The sequence below is a fragment of the Bombus vosnesenskii genome, unplaced genomic scaffold (genome assembly GCF_011952255.1).
Source record: "Bombus vosnesenskii isolate JDL3184/JDL3185 unplaced genomic scaffold, Bvos_JDL3184-5_v1.1 scf7180000013297, whole genome shotgun sequence".
Taxonomy (NCBI): Eukaryota; Metazoa; Arthropoda; class Insecta; order Hymenoptera; family Apidae; genus Bombus; species Bombus vosnesenskii.
This window is the reverse complement of record NW_022882947.1, coordinates 2,244,186-2,266,437: the sequence shown is the minus strand read 5'-3', so window position 1 is coordinate 2,266,437 and position 22,252 is coordinate 2,244,186. Positions and strand designations below refer to the sequence as shown.

The window sequence follows — 22,252 nt, the reverse complement described above, 5'->3', positions numbered from 1 at the left end:
TACGAGGTACAAAATGATTTTTACACGAACCTCTCAGAAATCACACCGATCGATTCCGCTATTTTTTTTTTTTTTTTTATTAATTTTCCAATTTCATTTCTCATTTCAATTCTGAAGAATCGATTAAGTTCGTAAGTTCCATAGGTTTATTCGTAACTGACGTACGTTATCGCGTAAAAGCGTATCGCGAGAAAATTACACGAATAACGATAGATTGTAAGGTAGACTTAAAAAATATCAAGTTCATTCGTGTGACTTCTGAGTGACTAACGCGTAACGCGATAGAGATAAAAATTGAAAATCTCTGGGCGGTTTCGTAAAGTGGATTTAAAAAACGGTGTTCGTAACATCGTCGCTTACTTCTCAGATTTATCAAGTTCATTGATGTGACTTCTCAGTGACTAATACATAACACTGTAGATAAAAATTGAATGTTTCTGGGTGGTTTTATAGTTATGAGACGCAGTGTACACAAGTTCGAGCCCATGTCAGACCGGTGCATGCGCACGATTGCCGTTATCAGCAGCGATATGCCTAGAAAATTAATCGAATCCTCTTTACGGTGTTCCCCCGAGTCGTTTTGAAATGTTTACATAACGAAGGCTCGTATCAAAGGGAAGAAAAGAAAATATGGCTTATATTAATGGGTATAAAGTGGGAGGAATTATATATATACGCGACGATTCGCAGCAATAGTTGTATAAAACCATCGATTAGAACGCAATGGCTAAGCGCCTTGTGAAAAGATTGAACACTCTTGACTGTAACTCTTCTCCGACTGTTGCTCTAGATCTACATGAATTGAAAACACGTATCTATTTATGATAAATTACATAATTGTAAATAATATTCGTATACGTCTAGGGTAGAAAGTGCGATGCGAAGGAAAACGTCATATTATGTCGCAACAAGTTCCTAAAATAAATCACAAATATCGAAGACAACAGTACGACTACTATATTTACTCCTCTTCGTTTTACAAATTTTATTCAAAGCGTTGCAGGTTTGCACGGAGCTTGGAAAAAGGATCGACGAACGACAGGAATCGATGCGAAGAATTCGTAACGCGTTTAACTAAAATTACAGAAAATCAACGAGATATTCGCAACGTAAACGAATCCGTCTTAAGTTTATGTTGCTTCCAAACTGATTGTGAGTGGTTTTTCTTGTAAAAATAAGCTGGATGATATTCAAAGGAGACACGATCATATGTTTCCCACCACGCAGTTATCCCCACACGCAAGCGAAGAATCATCAGTATTTATGATATGCTAATTTCCCGTTACAAATTCCGCGATGTTTCGCGGACGACTGCTCTTACCGGCTACAGCCAGTGGAAACCACCCGTTTGGAAAACCAGTCGTCAACGAAGGAATGGGAAGGAACTGGAGAAGAAAAACTACACGGTATACCAGATATCGTCGTATATCGTTCTTCTAAAAATGGGGATCGGTCTCCATGACACTTTTAAGAACATTTAGAAACCATATTTTCTATGTTTGGCGTCGTTAATTGAAATCGATAAGGTTCGATAATGTTAAATTGCTCGGGAAGTTCATAGCGTCTCTTATTATAAATTTCGATCGAACAACGAAACGTTCGAACGAACGCTGACTCTTACGATTAATTGAACATCGAGGAAAATTGAGGAGAAACATCGGCAGGTTTCTTTCACGACTGGTGTATTTATTCGTAAAAAGAAAGATACGTACCGCCGCTAAAATTTTAATAAATGATTTAAATTTACGGTTAGACGAATTCATAAGAGAGCGTTACCTTTAATCGTCAATTTGCCATTAATTTGTGCGTTTTAATAAGATTCACAGAGCGTCGCGACGAATCTATCAAGACATTCGGGTGGTATTTTTCAACCGCAGTGCATATATTATCATTTTTCTTTCTTCTGAAGGTTAACTTCGGCTAACTAAAGATACTACGATTGAAAAACAACGATGAAAATGCAGGAACATATCTAGAAAGTAAAGAAAGATTTTTGGAAGCATTTCAACAAAAACGTCGAGCAACGCTGCTCCTATTTTCTTATTCTTCCATGCGGCATTAAATGAAGGGATTCGCTAATCGTCGAGCCGCGCATCTAAACATCCCGAGAAATGTGAAAAAAGAGATGGCTTTGTGCCATGATGTTTGTAAATTTACTAACCAGTTTTTCCAATACAGAGATAGCTATGTTTTAAAGCTCGTTTAAAAATCAGCGAGAGAACTACTTTTTCGTGCCATTTCCTTTCCTCTTCTCTCCCTCTCTCTCTCTCTCTCTCTCCTCTTTAATTTCACGCAAATTCAACAATTCAGTACATCGCTTTCGTACTGGGAAAGTAGAATCAATTTCCAAATTATTAACAGAGAGCGATAGTACAACGTCTAATATTTCAATGATAACGTAAAACCTTTTGCTCTCTCTCTCTCTCTCTCTCTCTCTCTCTCTACCTCTATCTCTATCTCTATCTATCTATCTATCTATTTCTATCTCTATCTCTATCGGCCAGGAATTTCTTGAGTGTTTTGGGTATTTTGGTGACCTAATTCGAAATTTCGCAAATTTCCGATTGTATCGTCTAATTTCATCGAAGCAGCGATGTGGTATCGAAAAGTGGACTCTCGTCGAACCTTGTAACTTCGATTTCCTTAATCCGAATAATTTACGGAGTAAGATCTGACCGGGGGAGCGTGTGTAGTGTACGTTTTATTATTATCAGAGTCGATCGCACGTTAGAACGCAGACGATGAAAATCTTGCTTCGGCCAAGTTAAGGATTACGACGGTCGCGGGGTGTTTCGCGGGACTAACTAGAGGGTGGCGCAAGAGTGTGGAGCGCGCAGACGAGAACGGAGGCGGGGCACTCATGTTTATATGCATTGTATTGCTAAAACCCTTTTAACCGAATTACATTTAGCGATTCTAGTGCCGCTTTCCCGGCTCTCTCTCTCTCACTCTCTCTCTCTCTCTCTCTCTCTCTCTTTCTCTTTCCTACCCCGAGTCTGCCAGTGGCCGTCGTCACCCCTCATGCGCTTTTCACTCTCAACTCCCAACCTTCGACTCTCTATTTCTGTCCTTTTCGTTCGCACGACAAAGAGGACGAATGACGACGACGACGACGACGACGACGACGACGACGACATTGCGCTAGCTCCGGTGTAGTAGGAAGTCGTGGTGGGGTTGGAAAACCAATGGGGCAGGATTCCGAGACTTGGAACGGCATCCCTGAATTCTTGATTCTCTTGGTAAACAAGTGCTTAGGTGATTCACTGCTTGTTCGCTCCTATCGGCCGTCGTTTGTTTCTAGACGCCATTGCGTTTTGCGATTCTACCTCGTTTTCCGGTCTAATGGCTTTCCGTGACTAACGGTGGATAAGGTCGCTCGGCAACTCTCCTTCCTATTTCTATTTATCTTTTATTTCCTCTTCTTTCTTACATTCGCCCCTGCGCCTTACTTTCTATCCCTAAGTCCATAATGTTTCGCAAAAGAAACGAATAGTATCGCGCAATTTAGTCGCTACGTTAATTAAACCGCGCGGGTGATGTTACCGACGTTCTTCGAATACTTCGACAGATGAGAAAACGCACATTTAATCGAAAAATCAAACGAAACGTGACTTACGCTTCCACCTGTAGCCTTCGGATATAACTTAACCTATCCGCTAAATATATGAGAAAACAAGTTCGTAAAGTATTAAAAATCTGATAGAGAGAAAGAGAGAGATCGAAACTTAACAGGATTACTAAAAATTATGTATTGGAAATTTCAATGCAGCGGATCTATGTATTCTCGTTGATGAATAAAGATCGTGGCGTAAAATGATCGTATGACTGACGAAGGAATAATCGCGCGAGCGATGACGGGAAATCGAAGATCCGACTCGTCTCGTTCGCGGATCTCGCGACGGATTCCATCATTAGCGCTAACAAGGTTGGCCCAAGGCTACAAAGGGGACTTCACCCTTCGTCGGACTAACCTCTAGGTATACATACACACGCGTGCAAACACGTGTAGAGATGAACACGAATAGAGAGAGTATATGAGAGCATACACACCCCCGAGTTGTAGCTTGGTCCCTCTTTGAGACAAGAGGGGATAATAAGATCTACGACAATCAACTCAAGAACGACGATGCCAGGAGACAAGAGAGAGAGAGAGAGAGAGAGAGAGAAAGAGAGTGAGAGCATCACGAGATGCGACCTATTGGATGAGCTGCGAGGTGATATTTGTCACGTGATATTCACATTTCACTTTACCGTGAACCGGCTATTTATCGATCAATCGAGATGTCGAGAACAAAAGTGAGCGCCATACGAGCCACATTTTTACCGAACGCGAGATTAATCGAATCATGGAACTGAAGTGTCGATAAAGTTGAAGTAAAATAAAAGTTAAAATAAGTGCGATTGAATTCAAATTGGCGAAATCTTGACTCGCGCGTTTCTGATTTTCAATTCGTACGACAAAAACGAGAACATGATGAGAAACGAGAGGAAGATAAAAAGGAGAGGCGAGTAATGAGTACGAAGGCTGCGTATTGTGTATGAAGCGAACAAACACCAAGAAGGGATAGCACTAAAGGAACGGAACAAATACTCGCTTTACGTATAGTACGGTGGGAAATTGGAAGGAGCTAACCGCATCGTAATCAATGTAAAATGGCGTCGGAAACATAGAAGGAGGAACGAGAACCGCCTTCTGAAATAGCATCGCTATTTATTAGATTATCGTTGATCTTGTACAGGAAATACCAAAAAATTTTCCAAATCAACGAAGCATCGTTCGCTCGAGTTTTTTTAAAAACAGATTTTACGTTAACTGATACTTCATATCGTACTACAGAGGATATTACAGAGGAAGAACACGATATATGTACATATAATTTATTTAAAAGTTACGTATATAAAATTTACACGGTTTACCGAAATAAATAATAACTTTTAGATGAATCAGCTGCGCGCCTTAAGGTAAGGCTTTTAGACTTTACTTGTCAAAAACTATATTATAAAGAACGATATTAAAAATTCGGTGTGCCGCAAAACGAAGTTATTGACATCGATAGATTTTCTTTTCAAAAGTTTAATAAAGATCTTTCCGTGAAACTGTGTATGTATGCACATATTGATTTTATCGTTCTTGACAATTGAGTTGAATATGGTTTCCTATATTCACCGCAGTAAATCGCAGAGGGCGTGAATAACACTCCAATTCTTCGCAAAGTCGGTATTACAGATATTCTCTATTTTATCCTTCGTCGATAACAACTGAGTTTTATTGCTTTTTCTATATGTTGATAGGTATATTATCATTTAAGTAGTTAGATAGAAGATTAAAGATATAGGAATAGGCATGGTGCTTGTTGTTACCAGTGATAATAGATGTCGCCGTAATACTGTGTTTTATTCAATAGGTAAATCTATTTATGCAATTGAAATATGATTCGTAATTCAACGTGTTTCTCGCTTCTCAAGTGTGTACTTCGGTATTTGGATAGAAATATTGTCATCTTATAAAAACAGGTATGTAGTATCTAGATTTTATATAATGTACACACCTTATTTTAACATTATTCGCTGATCGTTATTATGTATTTGAAACTTTGTTATAGTTTTCAAGAAGCGTTTTTAATAATTGCTTTGCCAGATTATACGTTATATGACAAAAATCACTTTGTTGTTGAATTAATTACTTCTAGGATAAATGAAAGTGGAAGGTAGCTGTGTCATTATGTATTGCTCTTTAACATAGAAAATGAAGACAGAGGGAAAGATAGTCATTTTGGGTTCACAAGGTAAATTCTGCGTAATAATAAACATTTTACATTTTTCATTTTCTTTCGTTCTATATTTCGTGTCTATACCTATATACGTTTATTCCTCGAAACCATGTATAACCTTGTATAGCTTTATTAAAGAATATTTAGGTTAGTTTATTGTTTACATTGATATGCTCAAACTACTTTATAATACTATCTACTTCTAATTTGTAATTTTTCAGGTGTCGGTAAGACAAGCATGATCATGCATTATATTGGGAAAACGTACAATGGTCAGGTGAATCCTACAATTGGAGCATTGTTTTTTAATTGCAAGTTAAATATACAAGATACAGGAATAATGCTACGGGTACAACGATAAATATAAAATTATTTCTCTTTGTTCTCCATGTTTCTATTTGTTAGAACACGTTAAATAGCTTTCGATGTTGCTTAAGAATTTGTATAAACAATTTCAAGACAAAATACAATATAATATACTGAATTTTCAAAGATATCTTTATTACATTATTAGAGCTGAATACTGCATGGCTTTATTTGTTTTATGGGATATAGATTTGGGACACAGCAGGACAAGAAAGGTTCAGATCAATGGCACCAATGTACTATCGAAATGCTAATGCAGCTATATTGGTATTTGATTTAACTCAGTACAATACGTTTGCAGCAATGAAACGATGGGTGACAGAACTTCGAAGAAACGTGGAAGAAGCTCTGGTATTAGCAGTAATCGGAAACAAATCGGATTTAATAGAAAAGCGGCAAGTCAATGCAGAGGAGGGTAGACTTTACGCTACGAAAATTGGTGCAAGCTATCATGAAACGTCGGTTCTTCAAGGCGAAGGCATTGAGAATGTATTCTTAACTGTTGCTAGAGGTCTCCTTGGATTATCTTCGACTGACCATAACTCTACACCAATAAGAGTATACGAATCGACAAACTTGGATCCTAACGATATAGACATATTATGTACACCGATTGTCGAGGAAGGTGCTCAACACCTTAGTATCGCTCACGGAATGCAAGAGAAACCTTATGCCTGTTGCTAGCCTTCTTTCGATTCCTTATTTTAATGATTTTATAAATATGGATAATATGGAAGGACATATGTTCTTTGTAATTATTCCTCGATAACGATTTAAGATAAGATCACTATTGTGCATAAATACGTACACGAATCAATGCGCAGATTCTTACTTTTGGTTTAAAAAAATATATGCCATTTGTAAATCTTTCTACAACTATGCCTTTCTTATATAACTAATATTTTTAATACATTTTTAATGAAAATAAAAAATATTTTATGCTCTTTATGACACATTAAGTAGTTCTGATATGATATATGTGATATTACTCATATCGATATCAAATAATTATGATATTTGAAATGAAATTAAAAATGTAATTATTTCTTTCTTCGTTCAACGAGTTGCGGGTATAAAATTTATTAATGTAATTCAGTACTAATTATGGTAGTTATTATGTATCACGTTTAGTGTACATAATGAAACAAATAGAGGAATTTTGTGCTCATAAGCACAGAATGATAGTGGTAAGGTGAGTCATTCCCTCTTTGGGCCAGGCTTCGCGAAGCGTAACGCATCCCAGCTTTGTTTATGTTTAACTCGTCTCACTTCCGTTACATAAGCATTTCTTTAGTACAGTACCTTCGGTTATGCCGTTATGCCTCAGATAGTTCATAGTAATGATGATTCACTGCATAAGGAATTCGTTTGAGAGATTCCGTTAAATGTGATAATCGTTTAAAGCGATTGAGATTGTATGCCTCCTGTGGTGCAACGATGTCGTGACTTAAGAATATTGATTTTTGGAAAAACAACTGTAAACTTGAAAACAAATTTTACAAGAAATTATTTTTATCATAAGTAAGTAAATTTCGTCTTTTCCAAAGCTCTACGATCATTACAATGTTAATGAAATCTGAAAACGTTTTGTATAAGATACATAATATATTTGTAAAAAGTTTCTATGAGCGTTGAAGTACTTTTGTGAGCCGCTGTATATCAGAGGATAAATTTAATCAATTACATAAATCCTGCATCCTTAATTTCATTTCAGGTATGTACCTGCAGCGTAAAGTTGTATTGTGCGAGTAACCCAATTAGCGGCGTTCATTCTGCGCGACCAAGTCGCGTGAATAAACGCGAGAAGAAAGGAGCGCGTTATTTGAACATCGTGATGTACATGTAACCAGGAGAACAATGTGCCGCAAGTGCACATTGAAAGAGTTTCTTCGTGTCTATGAGTAGAGATCTACAACAGAAGAAGGAGAAGCAACGGGCAGAGAAACGTTTCTAACGTAATAGCGGCTTTGGAGAACACTCTTTACATTTTGTATAAGAGAGCATTACTGTTCGTTAGTATTCTCAGTCAAGTTTAGATCGTTGAATGTTACAGAAACCTAACTAGAAAACTATCTCATTTCGATTAAAGTATCTAGTGTAAGATGTATGGCCGCGTTATCGATAATGTCATTACGTTTTATAATAATAGTGAATCCGGTTATTTGCCGTTCTAACCGATCGAATCTTTATTTGATTAATCTTTCGACTGAAAATATAAGCAAATTATAATCATTCGTTAGACCGATGCTAAAATGTTTAGACCGAGTTACATATCTTTGCCACTCGTGTTCCAAATTTTCAGTATTCTTCAACAATGTTCACATACTCTGTGTCTTACAATTGATAATCGTTTAACACCTACCGGGAATGGTAATTCGTATAGTAAAACGTATTCGTAGAAAATGTGTTTCTGTTATAAATATTGTAACGATAAAAATAGATCTTTTGATTTAGATTGTTTTACAAGGATATCCATTGGTTCTAAGTTACCCGAAATGGACATCGCGTCACGAACTAATGCCATGAGTTTAACGGAATGTGAAAAAAATTGTTTAGGAAAGAAGCATGATTGCAATGCGTTTTCATTTGGGTACGGGATATTGTCGATATCGCGAAAAAATTGTTTAAATCAACGTAACATTTTATCGAGCCACCGTGGCACGATTTTACCAATCGATACCACGTTCCCTTTCTTTCACTTTCTTTTTCTTTCTAGCGTTGGTGTAAAGGGTAACAGTACCTGTCTAATTAGTCGACAGATACCGGCATTAGAAAATTTAGAAACCGATCAGGAGTACGATGTTTACGCGAAAAAACGACGAGACTCGATATGGTGCGATTTTGACCGTTTCTATAAAAGTTCCGTACGCGAAGATGAAAATCGTTCAACGAAAGCAAATAAGCTTATTAGTAAAGGATCCATTATAAACAATGATAATCCCTTCTCAAAATTAATACCAGAACCAATTTCGGTATTGGCACCACATAATACGTTAACATCTTCAAGGTAATTCCCATTTTTATTTCTCTCTTTACTTTTAACGATAGAAAATCATATTCACGATCGGCAAAGAAAATATCCACAGTTTAGTGATCAGTAATCTACAGTGTATCGAACGTAACAATTTAAAGAAATCATGTAAAATGATATATTTCTGAAATTTCAAGAAACAAAAATGGCATGACGAATCATGGACGTATTGGTAGCTATGGTTTGCTTATTAATCACGATCAACGATTTTTTTCCGAGGACAATAACCGTAGTGTTCTGGATATTATTGGAAACAAAAATAAAGAAACCTTCTCGCCCACACCTTTCGGTAAGTTGCAATATTTTATGCCCCACTATATATATATACACTGCATAAATACTAATAAATACATTTTTGATAGTGTAATTACGCAACTATCGTTACTATAATTTCTAAACATTTCTATTTTATGTGATAATAATTGCTCAATATAAATAAACGTGTTATAAAGTTAGTATTTTCTTAGAAGCGATGGCTCATCGACAAAAAAGTACTGGATGTATATGTAAATGACCAATTTTTTCGAATCATACTACAATTAGAATGATCGAGCTAGCTGAAATAATAGCATCTTGTATCCTTGACGTATCTCGAAGGACGTAAATAATAGAGCTTGCTTAGTTTTAAAGTGACATAATTTTAATGTATGAAAAATTAATAGTAAATTGATAATGAAACAAAATGGCAAGTAATGGCAAGTAAAAAGTATCTTCCATATAGAATTCTAACGTATTGAATACAGACTCTATCAAAAATTATAATACAATTTTAAAATTCGATAAATAAAATTGAAGAAATTCAATATCATAGCATACGACTAACTTGTTCTGTTTGATGAACGAGCCATGAATATGTGAATTTATATAAATATTCGCAGTACAATAATAAAGCAACTAGAAGATAGAAGCAGCGAGAAGCATTCAATTTGTAATAAATATCAATAGATGCCTCGATACTTACGGTCCTCGCTGTATTTGTGAAGACAATCGTTGTATTTGCATATTAAGAAACCAATTCTTCCAAACAACCTTTAGCAATCATCATGATGTCCCTCCTCCAACGTGCGAATATTTCCTCCCACTATTGCATCCGAAGCACTCACTTTTCTATAAAACCATGCTGGACTTCAATTTCATTATTACTTTTTACACGTTTTGGTGTTTCCATCGTATACAATTTTACACATGTTCGGTATCTCTTGAAGGGTGTAGTGTTCTCCGTTCATACTCAATAATACTGTTAATACATAATAAATGTAGCTCGATATAATTGGAAGAAGTTGAAGAAGATTTATGGAGGAAGTATGATCACGAAAATTAATATTTTTGTGTTTGTTACGAAAATCATCGTGGCCAAAAAATACAACGACTTTAATTATTTCGATTAAGAAAAGAGAGGCTTTCTGAATTGGCTGTGTCGGTTTTAATAATTAAAGAAACAGAAGCAGATATGTTTAGAAAATCGTGGTTTTGGAGTCTCTTTATCTCACTGCTTCTTCTTCGTACGATTCATAGTTCAACGATCTCGAAGAGAAGTAATAACGATGATTTTGCACGTAAGTTTACAATGATACGACAGGATTATCCAAATCCTAATGCTAGGATTTTACATATTCATTTATTAGTAAATGTTACGCATATGTTCTCGTATTACGATCTGTTAATGTTGCGTGTGATATAGATGTATGTATAGCTTGCAATTAGATAAATATGTTTCAAAAATTTAGTTATAATTTGTCATCGAAAGCTGCTACCTGGCAAGAAAATGATGGGATTATTCATCGAGCGTATCGTCAATTGTGAAAATCTACAGGATTGTTGTCGAGCATGTGATTACGAAAAGACTTTTGTGTGTAAAGGTTTTAATCATAGGTATGTGAAAATGTCTCCTATATACGTTATCGCTCTAAAGTAGACAGACAATTGCTTATTTTTGACAAGATGCATTTTAATTACAAAATTAGAGATAAATCGAGGTACAATGATCTTATTTTTTATAATCATCGTAGCTGCGTGCGATAGAATATTGTAGTGTTATTGAATTGGTTTTTAAAAAAACTATATGCGATAACAAAATTCAACTATGGATTATAATATAATTTTCCCGTAATTTGAAGACGTAGGACCGATGATTCAAAGTGCACATGCGAATTGACATCAACACCATATTTTCGCATGGATACCGATGAAGATTTCTCAATTGATTCTTATTACGATTATTACGAGAAGGTTGACAATTGCCCTTCCTCGGCATGGCATGATAACGGTATACCACGTTGGAAAAGCTATGTAAAAAGTTCTCGAGAAAATAGTCAAAACACATGGTTGGACCGTGAAAATGCGAATAAAGATTTCGTGCACACAGATCATTCGATCTATAAAGAGAATTATCCGCTATATCGCGAATCAGCTTATGATTTTTCAAATGGCCTCGCACGATCTGGCAAACCATTTCATTACGAACAGCCTCATGGTAAATAATTCTATTTAGATTATGATACGATACGATTACGATGTAATTGGAGGAGAGTAGTGATATAAGACAGAGTACACAAACGAAACAATAATCTAACATATTTTTCTCGTTATTAATGAAAATACTACTTTTATTTCAAACGAAATAGGTTTTACGTCTCGTTATCATGATTTGAATTGGAATCGCAACTGGAAAGAATCGGAGTCTCGCAATCCCGATATCATTAACGACAATACCTTTGTCAACTCTCGCGTTGATTACGATAAAGGATATTTTGACGCAAAATCGCCACGTTTTCCCAATTCACGATTAGACCATCCTCTGACACAGGAATATTCCATTCCTAACGAGAACGAGCAATTTTATGGGAAATTGTACAATTACGGCAGTGCATTCGGCTATAATGATAATTACGTGTCCGTTCCAAAAGAACCATATTATGAAAAACACGAGACATCACAAATGACACGAAAATGTTCAGTGAAAGCTGCCTCAGGTTCAAAATTAAGCAGAAGCGTCTTACGAAAGACTTGCGCGGCACACGATTTTGAACAATGCGAAGAGTTTTGTACCAATGAAACAAGTTTCTCTTGCGAAAGTTTTGCTTATAGGTAAGCGAAAGAATAGAAGAATTTTTACTGATACCTAAGGGTTGGGCATTTTTTATTTGAAATAAATATAACGCCAAATAACGATCAAATAAATCAAACAATAAATGATTTAATAAATGTTGAATAACACGAGAAACTTTTAAATACGGTAATTGATGAAATACTTTCGCAAATCACTGCGTGTTTAGCTGCTTTTGTCTCATCGAACGTTAAAATTCAACAACTCCGTCGTAGTTGAACATCAGTGACCTCGTTCTCACTAGAGAACGTCGAGGTCACCTTTCGAATTATGTTATGTTATTAATTTTATTCTTTGTATTTATGTAGATGCAACGTGGCAACCACGAATCCTACTGATAACTGTTTACTAAGCGATCGTTCCTATCAGGATCTAAATTTTTACACGGATCTTGAACCAAATCGCGATTACGATACCTACGTATTAACGTCAGATGCTAAGAACTGCTACTTAAAAAAGTCAACAAATCGATATCCTTTGGAAGAATGTTTCTCGAGGATCAGAAGTGGATTTACCATGCCGATGGATGTCATGAAGAAATCAATATTTGTTAATGATTTTGGAGAATGTCAATTTGCGTGCACCACGTCGCAAGAATTTGTTTGTAGAAGCTTCGTTTTCAAATATGCGATGGACAATCACAAAGTGTACAGTCATGAACGCGTATCACCTAACTGTTTCTTAAGCGATTGGCCGGCAGAAGAAATAAATCCTATCGATATGCCAGATATGGATGGTGCTGAGTTGTATGAAAGAAATACATTATCTTATGGTTGCGAAATGCATCCTTCGTCCCTATCAAATTCGAATGCAGTTACTCCGTACGACAAGGGATCGTCTCAATCGCACATGGACGAACTTTGTTATTCCGAATATCATAGACCATGCAAATTAATGTCTCACGCAGTGATTTCCTCGATGCGAGCTGTTACAAAACAGGATTGCCGCCGAAGGTGTTCGACGATGAGAAACGCCGGTGTGGTACCTTGTATGTCGTTTAATTACATGTGAGTACTTCACTTTCGGTGAGTATTAATATGTAGTCTGCGAATGCTTATGCATTTAGGGGAAATTGAAAAATGCGAGAATACACAAAATGAGAAATCATTCTTTGCCCGGTTGTAGCACGATTACAGTGACATCCGCTATAAAATATCCAAAGTATAGTAATCATAATAACATTTAGTAGGTGAAATAAATCTTTGCTTGGATTCCATTTCTTGAGTCGTGCCCATAAAACCAGGCACACATAATAATTTGCATAAACATCCGCAGTCTGTTAGTATAGGTATGTATAGTGTTGAAAAAGTATCGTACAATAATGATTAATTTCATTCGTAGCATTACTATCGATAATACACGGAGTAACTGTTTTTTAAGCGACATATCAATACGAGATCTAAGGCCAAATCTGGACTATGTTCACGATAATGATCACACATTATATACATGGAAAGATTTTGATCCATATTGTGGTTTAATCGCGAATGCTTTCAATACGACAAATGCACCAACATTTGAAAATCACGATCAATCACATCCTCCTGAGTTCGGTTATCCGAATGCTCAAAGAACACCCGAGAGCGAAATACATCACCCTCGTGAGCCAGCTTCCTATCATCCCACTCGATGGAGAAATAAATTTCGACCTGAGGAACACGATTACAAACATAAGTTAGCTAGTGGAGACAACGCATCCCCTCTTGAACCTGGTACTTTCGAATATGGACATAACTTTTTCCATTGTAAGTATTTCGATGACCTTATGTTGTCAAAGTCAACATTCTGAATAATTTTTTCTTATACATAATCGCTGGTCCTCGCTTTCAAGTATTCGAAAAAAATTTCAGTTATTTTTACGTTAAAATTACACTATATTTAGGCTTAAGCACACGCGTTTGTATATAGCTGAACCTCGACCGACATAAATCATTAATAATAATTATTCTTAGTATAGATGAAAAAGGAAAGCCAATGAGTTATAGGTTGAACTACATTAACATCGCTATCTATTAATTTTATTTGAATAGCAACAAACCAGCTTCCTCCATCTCGACGTTATACGGTAAACGGTTCTCCTTGCAAAAACGGCACCGTCTGTCAACGAAATGAGATCACTGGATTCTGGTCTTGTGAAATTGAAAATGAATATGGTAATTGGGATTACTGCTGCGAACCTAGTCATCAATGTGGATTTTCACAAGGATATCATCATCCTTGGTACGATTAATATCGATTGAGTTAATTCCATTTTATTTCCATTTTTCTTCGTTTTTTATCATTAATCGTAAACCGTATGTATTATAATCCAAATTTTAAAAGTTATAGTACAAAAGTTCTCTAATAAAAATATGACAGTCTGGTAATAAATAAATAACTAATTAAACAATCTTGTAGGTGTTATGTGGGTCCCAACGAAGATCAATGGAGACCTTGTAGCGAAACATATTATCCATATCATTTTGCAATGGATCATACAAGTTATCGCCAATCACCATTATATACCGCTCGTCATTGGCCAGTAATTTACTTCCATGAAACATCGCCACCAAACTGTTCTACCAATAATCCTAACGTTAAGGAGTCATGGAAACTACAGTGATAGAATCTTCCAATAAAAAAAGAAACCTATTCTCATTGCCGTTTTCGCATACAACATGTACAGTGTCTTCTTTCTTTATTCATTATCAGAATTTCCTTTAGGTGATAATAACAATTATTTTCTCTTCAAATAACAATTTCGAGATAAAAATATACTTTATGAACATTATATATTTCCATCGCAATTCCGTTAAATTAATAAATGGATAATTACGAAGTACATAACATATATTTGTTAAGATGATACTAGTAGACTTATAAAAAAATACAGAGTAGTACACAGAATCTACCCAGATAAAAAACCCTAATTAATTTCCAAGAAAATAACTAAAATGTTCCGTGACTTGGGCAAACAGTTTCTTATTATGTATATGTATGTATACTGTATACATATAACCTAATATAATCATGTGTATAAGATTTAATGACAATCTTCCTATTTCGTATTTCAATTAATGTAGAAAAGATAATTACAATTTATTTTGAGTCGTAGTAGTATCTAAGTAATAAATTTATCTGAATAATTTATGCTAAAGATTTGGTTTTAATTTAACAAGTATGTACTTACTTACTTACTTATGTAAATACGTATGTACTCAGCATAAACATTAACCATAGGAAACTGAAAATTTGATACGCCAACTAGTGACAGCAAAACTAAACTACTGAGAGTAGGTCGACTATCCAGTATCCATATTATTTCATATGATCATCAATATTTAAATGGACACGTTGTGAAAAACGAGTGCTTTTAAATTCATTTAATGCTTTTAAATTGATCAGTGTAGTAAGAGTCACATAGTTATTTAAGCAGTTATAAAAATTAAAATGGAATTTTCTGCCAGAAAAAATAAAAGTAAAGTATATTGCTGTGTGTACGGTTGTAACAGTCGTGCATGTAAACATGACACTGTCCGTTTTTATCATTTTCCCCGTGAAAATGAAAACTTAGTTAAATTAAAAAACAAATTAAATAAAGAGGAAATTATTGACCGCTTCAGTGCATGGGTGAAAGTTTTAAAAATGGGCAAGAGTGTATCATCGTCTATGAGAGTATGCTCATTACACTTTACAAAGGAAGATTTTATCCCATCAAGTATTATTATAATTATATATAGAGTTGGACATAAAATTTACGATTTTTTAAAAGTCGTGTCGGGAATTTACCAACATTTTTTCTTCTAGATAGTCGCATACGTCGTTTAAAAAACACAGCAATCCCATCAGTCAACCTCCCGAGTTCTTCAATTAATACACAGTTTAGTAAGTACATCAACAGATACATAAAAGATTAAATAGAACAGCTCATAAAGAACATTTTTTTAATTAAAAAAATTCTTAATTGTTAGAAGCTGGCGAATATTTAGAATATAGATAAATCAGCTGATTTAAATAAATGAACAGAAAGACCAAAGGACCTACGTTCAGTAGTTTGCCATCTTACCACCAGAGCATGGTCATATAAATAGGTTTCGACACTCACTAGGGAAAACCGTCCGAAAATTGAGTTATGAAAAATCAACATAGAAGACAACAGAGTTCTCGTTCTTGCGAGACAGATAGAAGTGAATAGAGTGTCCTGTTTCTATTTGAGACACTTATAGTATGTCATGTATAACGCAGAATATAAACCTTCATGTCTTCCATGTTGATTTTTCACGACTCGATTTTTGGACGATTTCTTTTATGTTTTTAGTATACTAGTGTCAACACTTGTCTATATGATTGGTGCACTGAAATCTAAGCCACGCCTCCATTAAGTTTCTCATCCATCACAGAGGTCGCCGGTGTTGTTCGTAACTTATATTTTCGCCATTGTGATTCTGCCCATTATCCGGTTATCTTCGGATAGTCGCTGCCTTAATCATTATTATGTTATCGTTATCACCTTTGTTAATACAACAGCATTGAACGTGTTGTGCAGTGCTGTTGATCATTGCCACTGGTTTCATTATGGCGACGCCGGTGACGCCGCCATCATAGTTCATAGTTTTAGATCGGATGGTATCACACAAACGAAGTTACATGTATAGAAAACCCAGCAACAGTTCACTCATTATTTTAGTATGAAACCCATTTTAGTCTGAAAAGTGTGAAGGTATTGTCAACGTTCCTTGCGGAAAAGCAGGCAAAGACATACAGTAAAATTTTACTGAAGTTAAATATATGTTACTCCCTGTAGGCAGTTCTGCACATTGTCAAAAAATTGTTCATACCACAAAAATGCCGAAAACACGACTGATTACGCGTTCAATAACGAACAGTCGACCACCTCACATGACTTTAAATTTGGAGTGTTCAGAAGAGCCTCTCAGCGAAGCACAGTTAGTGTTACGATTAGAACTCAAAGAAAATTATGACAGAGTATGTTTTATTTGTTTTCTTTAAACAATTCTCTTTTTTTTAAATTTTATATGGTAGATTCAATTTTCCTCTAATTTATTCACTTATATACCTGTAGGTTGCTACCACCTTGGAGGAATTGGTTAAAGATCATGGAGGTAAATTGGTATGCCAAGCAGGCAATGTCAACGGTTATCAGTATACATTGTAGGTATCATTTTCTACATAGATGTTATCTTTTTGCAATTGCTGCTCTTTTAGCAAACTCAGTGTTTGTATCTTCTCGTATACCAGGCCTTCAAATCCTGCTCAAGCGACGGTTAAAAATAATTCACAACCTATTGTCAATGTAGTAAGTATTATAGATATTATAAACAATATATATATGTATTATACAATTATCATTATGTCTTTAAAAAGTGATATTGATTACAGAATCAAAATAAAAACCAATCTATTAAATTGAATGTATTAAATAATGCAAATGGATCTCAGGGTAACATACAATTGGTTGTGGATTCACGAATGGGAGTTATTCTTGGATCCGTTGCTCAGCCTCAAGGTAAATAATTGTTTATGATTGTTTATTGTGCATATACAATAAACCAATAGTAACAAGTAATAAATTTTAGGAACTTCTATGACCAATGTTTCATCAGGTTCAGTCTCTACTTCAACATTGACACCAAATTCAACATCCACATCTACAGCTACAACTATATCTACCATTTCACATTCTCAAACAGAAAATGTATAAAAGTTTCTCATTACTTTATTAAGCTCTAACAAGTTCTATTTTGAAGAAAACTTATTTTTTCTTCTTTACTTTTTTTTGCAGTATAAGTATACTCGTTCCGGACGCAGAACAAAAGTGCTCGAAGTACAGCAATCTGATATAATAGAGGAAGTATGTTATGCGTAAATATCGTTTCACTACCAGATTTTTTTTCTTTTTTTTTTTGTTGAACTGATCCCATCTTACTCTAATCATATAGCCCACACTAGTACCTCGTGGAAAACAGAAATTAGGATGCTCGACGCATGTTGTTACACCAAGTAAGTTCCATTTGATCACTTTGAAATATACCTTCAGTAAGATATAAAGCATCTATAAATTTGCTATATGCTAATTACGTACTCTAAACACGTAGTTTCTGCAAATTAAATTTAATGTTTTAGCTACAACCAGCCCGCAAGGTGTTACTAATCTCAGAATAAAAACTGTAAGTAAACAACAGGTTACACCAACAGTGTCATCAACATCAGCTACGATAAATACGACTACAGGAACGGTATCATCAACGATAACGGTGTCAGCAACAACAACAAAACTGGCTATTGCAAAACCAACTGAGCATACGAGTATTGGTGGAATATCAGTTGGAAAAAGTGCAGGTTAGAGGAAGAATTTATGTGGAATTAAACGCTTTATGATTGTCACGTTGATTGCTGTGTATTGACTGGGAAATCGAATTGACGTTAGAGATAATTTATTTGCAGTCAATAGTAGTAGACAAATAGAATTTTTCTGCTTTAATTCCAATAATCTTTCACTTTAGCTTGCGACCAAATTGACGAATCGAAGAAGAATCTTCCAGATGGAAAGGAAGTAACTTTTAACAAAATAAACGGAGGCAGAACATTTCCTTCGTTGGTCATCGTAGCTAGACCGAATCTTCGTACAAAGGATATCGCGCCAATAGTAGCTCAGAAAGAAAGATCGGAGTTAGGTACCTATTAACATGGGTGTGATTATCGGTTGCCACCCTTTTCTTTATATAAATTATTAATGTACGTTTCAGATTTGAAAGTCAAGAGCGTACTCATGTACTCGGCTACAAAATTTGCTGAATGGTTGATACAGCAAGGGTTGGTAAAGTCTGAACAATTTTGTACGCAACATAATAATAATAATTATCAGAGGAAATTGAAATTAGGAATGTATAGTGATCCCGGTACATTTCCATATTCGGGAGGATATGTTTGGATTTCAGAATGTTGTCCAGATCGTTTTGTTTCCCTCTTTTCCGGTTCAATTTTTCAGAGTGCTACATATACACCTACCATTCTTTTAAAATTAATTTATCATTGGGCATGCCAAACAAATGTTCAAAATGTTACTTCCTGGGTAAAGGTATCAAATGTATATGTGAAAAATTTTTATACACATTTACGTAGTGTTTGCACTGCCGCAATTTGCGATAAATTTCGTAAAATGGGAGGTAAAAATTCCGTGATACAAGTTGGTGTAATTAGCTTAGGTACAACATCGCAGGACGGAAATTTACGACAAGTTAAAGTCGAAGTACTTGGTGTATTGCATTATGCCACACTTGATTTAAGATTAAGAGCGTGTGATCCGGTGCAAGATGGTGATAGGTCATATAAACGACGGTTCAATAATATTTTACACCCACTGAAGGAGTGGGTACACCCGGATACGAAAATTATGACCGACTTCACCGTTGATAAAAGCACTCTTGAAGAAATGGGTTTTAATCATGTTACACAGTCAGCATTTTCTGATCAGGGTCCTCGAAATTTTATGAGCAATTATCACATTATGGAATATTTAAGAAAGATTGTCCCGAGAATGTTTCAAAATACTCTTAGTTTGCTTAGTAGACAAATGATACAACAATTTTTGGACGAATTAGTATGGAGAGAAATGTACGGAACGACTGCTGCCCGAGCATTTGACAACATTATCGAACATATCGCAGAGCAAACTGGAATCGAGTCAAACGAATGTCTCATAGATCGTTTGAATAAGATAGGTGCTAATCCGTTTCATAACTGGTCTTACTCAAATACGAATTCACCACCATTGACACCACTTATGACGATAAATAAAGAAGAATTTTTTTCGGGCTGCGAAGTTTTGATCCCAAGTAGTAGCAACATGAAACAACAAGAAACATTGCCTTCCGTTCAAACAACAAAACCTGGTCCGAAGAGGGGACGAAAGAGAAATCCAACAACAGCCATTAGTCCAGAGCCAGAGGTGAAAAAAGCCATCTACGATTCAAAAGGCATCAGAGAAATAGATAAGGAATGTAAAAACGATCAGATACAGTTGCAAGAATTTTACTATGCTACTATGGAAGGTGATAAAACTCTTCTTTTAAAGGAACATAAAAGTTCCCTATATTTTAAATGCTTTCTTTGCGCTGCAATATTGCGTTCAAATACAGATGTAATGGAACACACTATTGGCCATGTGCCACCACAAGTACCCGGACAATCAAATTCTCCTGTATGCCGGTATTGTTGCACTGCATTTTCATCTCAACATCAGATGATTACACACATTACGGAATCACACAGCACTTTTGGTCATTCTGACAGTGACATGGTTGTTTGCGCTATTTGTGAACAAAAATTCGGGAACACTGGTCTTCTAATTAACCACTTATCGTCGATGCATTGTCCTTCGGAAATGCCTTACCGATGCGAAATTTGCGGTTATCGTACTTCCAGTCATAAAGACGCTATTGATCATTTCTATCGTGGTCATGAAAAGGGCGAAGGGTTACAGTGTCCTTATTGTTTGAAAGTAATAGATTTTGCAAAAGAAGGCAACCCCAATGTTACCAGCGTTCACGCATTCTTATTACATATGCAAAGACATGTTATCAGAAGGGAACAAGGACGTGGAAATAAATGTTCCAAATGTTGTCTTTGGTTTAATCAGAAAAGTTCATTAAAAAGACATCAAAGGGAATTGCATGACTCTGTGTCTAGTACAAAGGTTGTTCCGTATTCAGTTAGTAATAACGGAATAATGATTTCAAAACAACGATTTCAAAATAGACGATTTGAATTCGATAGTCCAGTTACGGAATTACCACACGATGAAAGAGTTAAAAAATGGATCACTGGTCCAATTACAGTGAACGTTCCAATTGAACATCTATCCTGTAAAGAATGCGAAGAGGATATAGATGAACAAGATCATTATCCAGGTGAACAAATATGCCAATTGTGTCGCTACGTAACTTGTTGTTGGCGTGCGTTTAAGGAACATCAACAACAAATTCATAACGAACGACCGATGACCAGTTTGGTAGTTCCTTCTCCTCTTATTAATATTCCATTAAATAAAAAGATGCGATGTTCATGCGGTTATGCAACAACCGATGGAAATCAATTAGCCACACATTTGATTAAATGTAACAAAGTGTCTGGTTACCCGGTTGAGGATACAGCACCATCCGGAATGTTAAACAGTTTAGGTTTGGTACCAAAAAATAACTCAGATGAAATAGATATTGACATTAAAAGGACTAATTTACTATAAAATAAAATGAAGTGAAGTACAAGTTTTTGAATTAATTAGGCGTCGTAGATGATAAGTTGTATAACTGTTTAGAGAATTATCCAATATTCCAAATCGTTCTAAGTTACATCTGTGTAATTAGTGCAAGATAACAAGTTACTTGAATAAGAATGTTATAAAAAAACATCTTATAAATCGGGTCGATATTATATCATGTATTGATACATTCGTTTTCACTTTTATTGCTTACTTTCGTACTCTGTTATTTCAATTAAAGAAACCATAAAATAACCATGAATAGAAATTTCATTCATCATATTGTTACTAAAAATCTTCAATGAACATAATTTAAATCACCAACACTTCATATACGCTATGCAATCTGTATTGTTTGAAAACATTGCTAATAATACTACAATAATAATAGAATAAAACAATCATTGAATTATGTTATATCAATATTATTAATACGATTATATTGCTGAGTTGTACCTTTATATGAAGTAATAAATTATTATTATACGAGAAGATACTACAAGTTTAAAACATGTATCTAAGTATATAATTCTTTATATAGTAGTGTTTGCGTAGTTACAAAAACTCGATATTTTATCGTTGTAGCTATTGTTGTAGCTAAAAGTTTGTTTAATATACGAAATGCAGAGTTTCGAGGTCACCTATCACAATGAAGCTAGTTACAGGAACGGACTGGTGAGGATATGAAGCTTCTGCTAAGTGAGGACCTGAGCACTACT

General features: G+C 35.3%; 2 protein-coding genes across 3 annotated transcripts; both read left to right on the top strand.

The window, feature by feature from the left end:
- Positions 1–5,405: 5,405 nt before the first annotated feature.
- On the top strand, positions 5,406–7,013 carry LOC117233565 (ras-related protein RHN1). Of its 2 annotated transcripts, none has more exons than XM_033493977.1 (4): positions 5,406–5,514; positions 5,691–5,786; positions 5,993–6,120; positions 6,327–7,013. In XM_033493977.1, exons 2-4 carry the CDS (start codon positions 5,747–5,749, stop codon positions 6,819–6,821), a joined length of 663 nt encoding a protein of 220 aa, XP_033349868.1. In that variant the 5' UTR covers positions 5,406–5,514; positions 5,691–5,746; the 3' UTR covers positions 6,822–7,013. The 2 variants fall into 2 exon arrangements, with proteins under 2 accessions (XP_033349868.1, XP_033349867.1); XM_033493976.1 differs by having other exon boundaries at positions 5,604–5,786.
- Positions 7,014–9,208: 2,195 nt separating this feature from the next.
- LOC117233525 lies at positions 9,209–22,043 on the top strand. The gene is made up of 21 exons (XM_033493893.1): positions 9,209–9,457; positions 10,896–11,040; positions 11,286–11,641; positions 11,793–12,255; positions 12,583–13,281; positions 13,616–14,019; positions 14,305–14,494; positions 14,672–14,872; positions 15,412–15,431; positions 15,687–15,971; positions 16,061–16,138; positions 17,058–17,239; positions 17,337–17,425; positions 17,513–17,570; positions 17,654–17,780; positions 17,851–17,969; positions 18,057–18,125; positions 18,214–18,274; positions 18,398–18,613; positions 18,778–18,948; positions 19,021–22,043. The coding sequence occupies exons 1-21, from the start codon at positions 9,319–9,321 to the stop codon at positions 21,516–21,518; spliced, it is 6,570 nt and encodes a 2,189-aa protein (XP_033349784.1). The 5' UTR covers positions 9,209–9,318; the 3' UTR covers positions 21,519–22,043.
- Positions 22,044–22,252: the final 209 nt, after the last annotated feature.

Bases quoted from the DNA above. Each gene is read 5' to 3' on its own strand.
- LOC117233565 (XM_033493977.1), top strand. From the start codon at position 5,747: ATGAAGACAGAGGGAAAGATAGTCATTTTGGGTTCACAAG. The intron at 5,787-5,992 runs GTAAATTCTGCG...GTAATTTTTCAG, and splicing joins AGTCATTTTGGGTTCACAAG to GTGTCGGTAAGACAAGCATG. The intron at 6,121-6,326 runs GTACAACGATAA...TATGGGATATAG, and splicing joins ATACAGGAATAATGCTACGG to ATTTGGGACACAGCAGGACA.
- LOC117233525 (XM_033493893.1), top strand. From the start codon at position 9,319: ATGACGAATCATGGACGTATTGGTAGCTATGGTTTGCTTATTAATCAC. The intron at 15,432-15,686 runs GTATGTACTTAC...TAGTTATTTAAG, and splicing joins ATTTGGTTTTAATTTAACAA to CAGTTATAAAAATTAAAATG. The intron at 17,571-17,653 runs GTAAGTATTATA...TATTGATTACAG, and splicing joins CACAACCTATTGTCAATGTA to AATCAAAATAAAAACCAATC.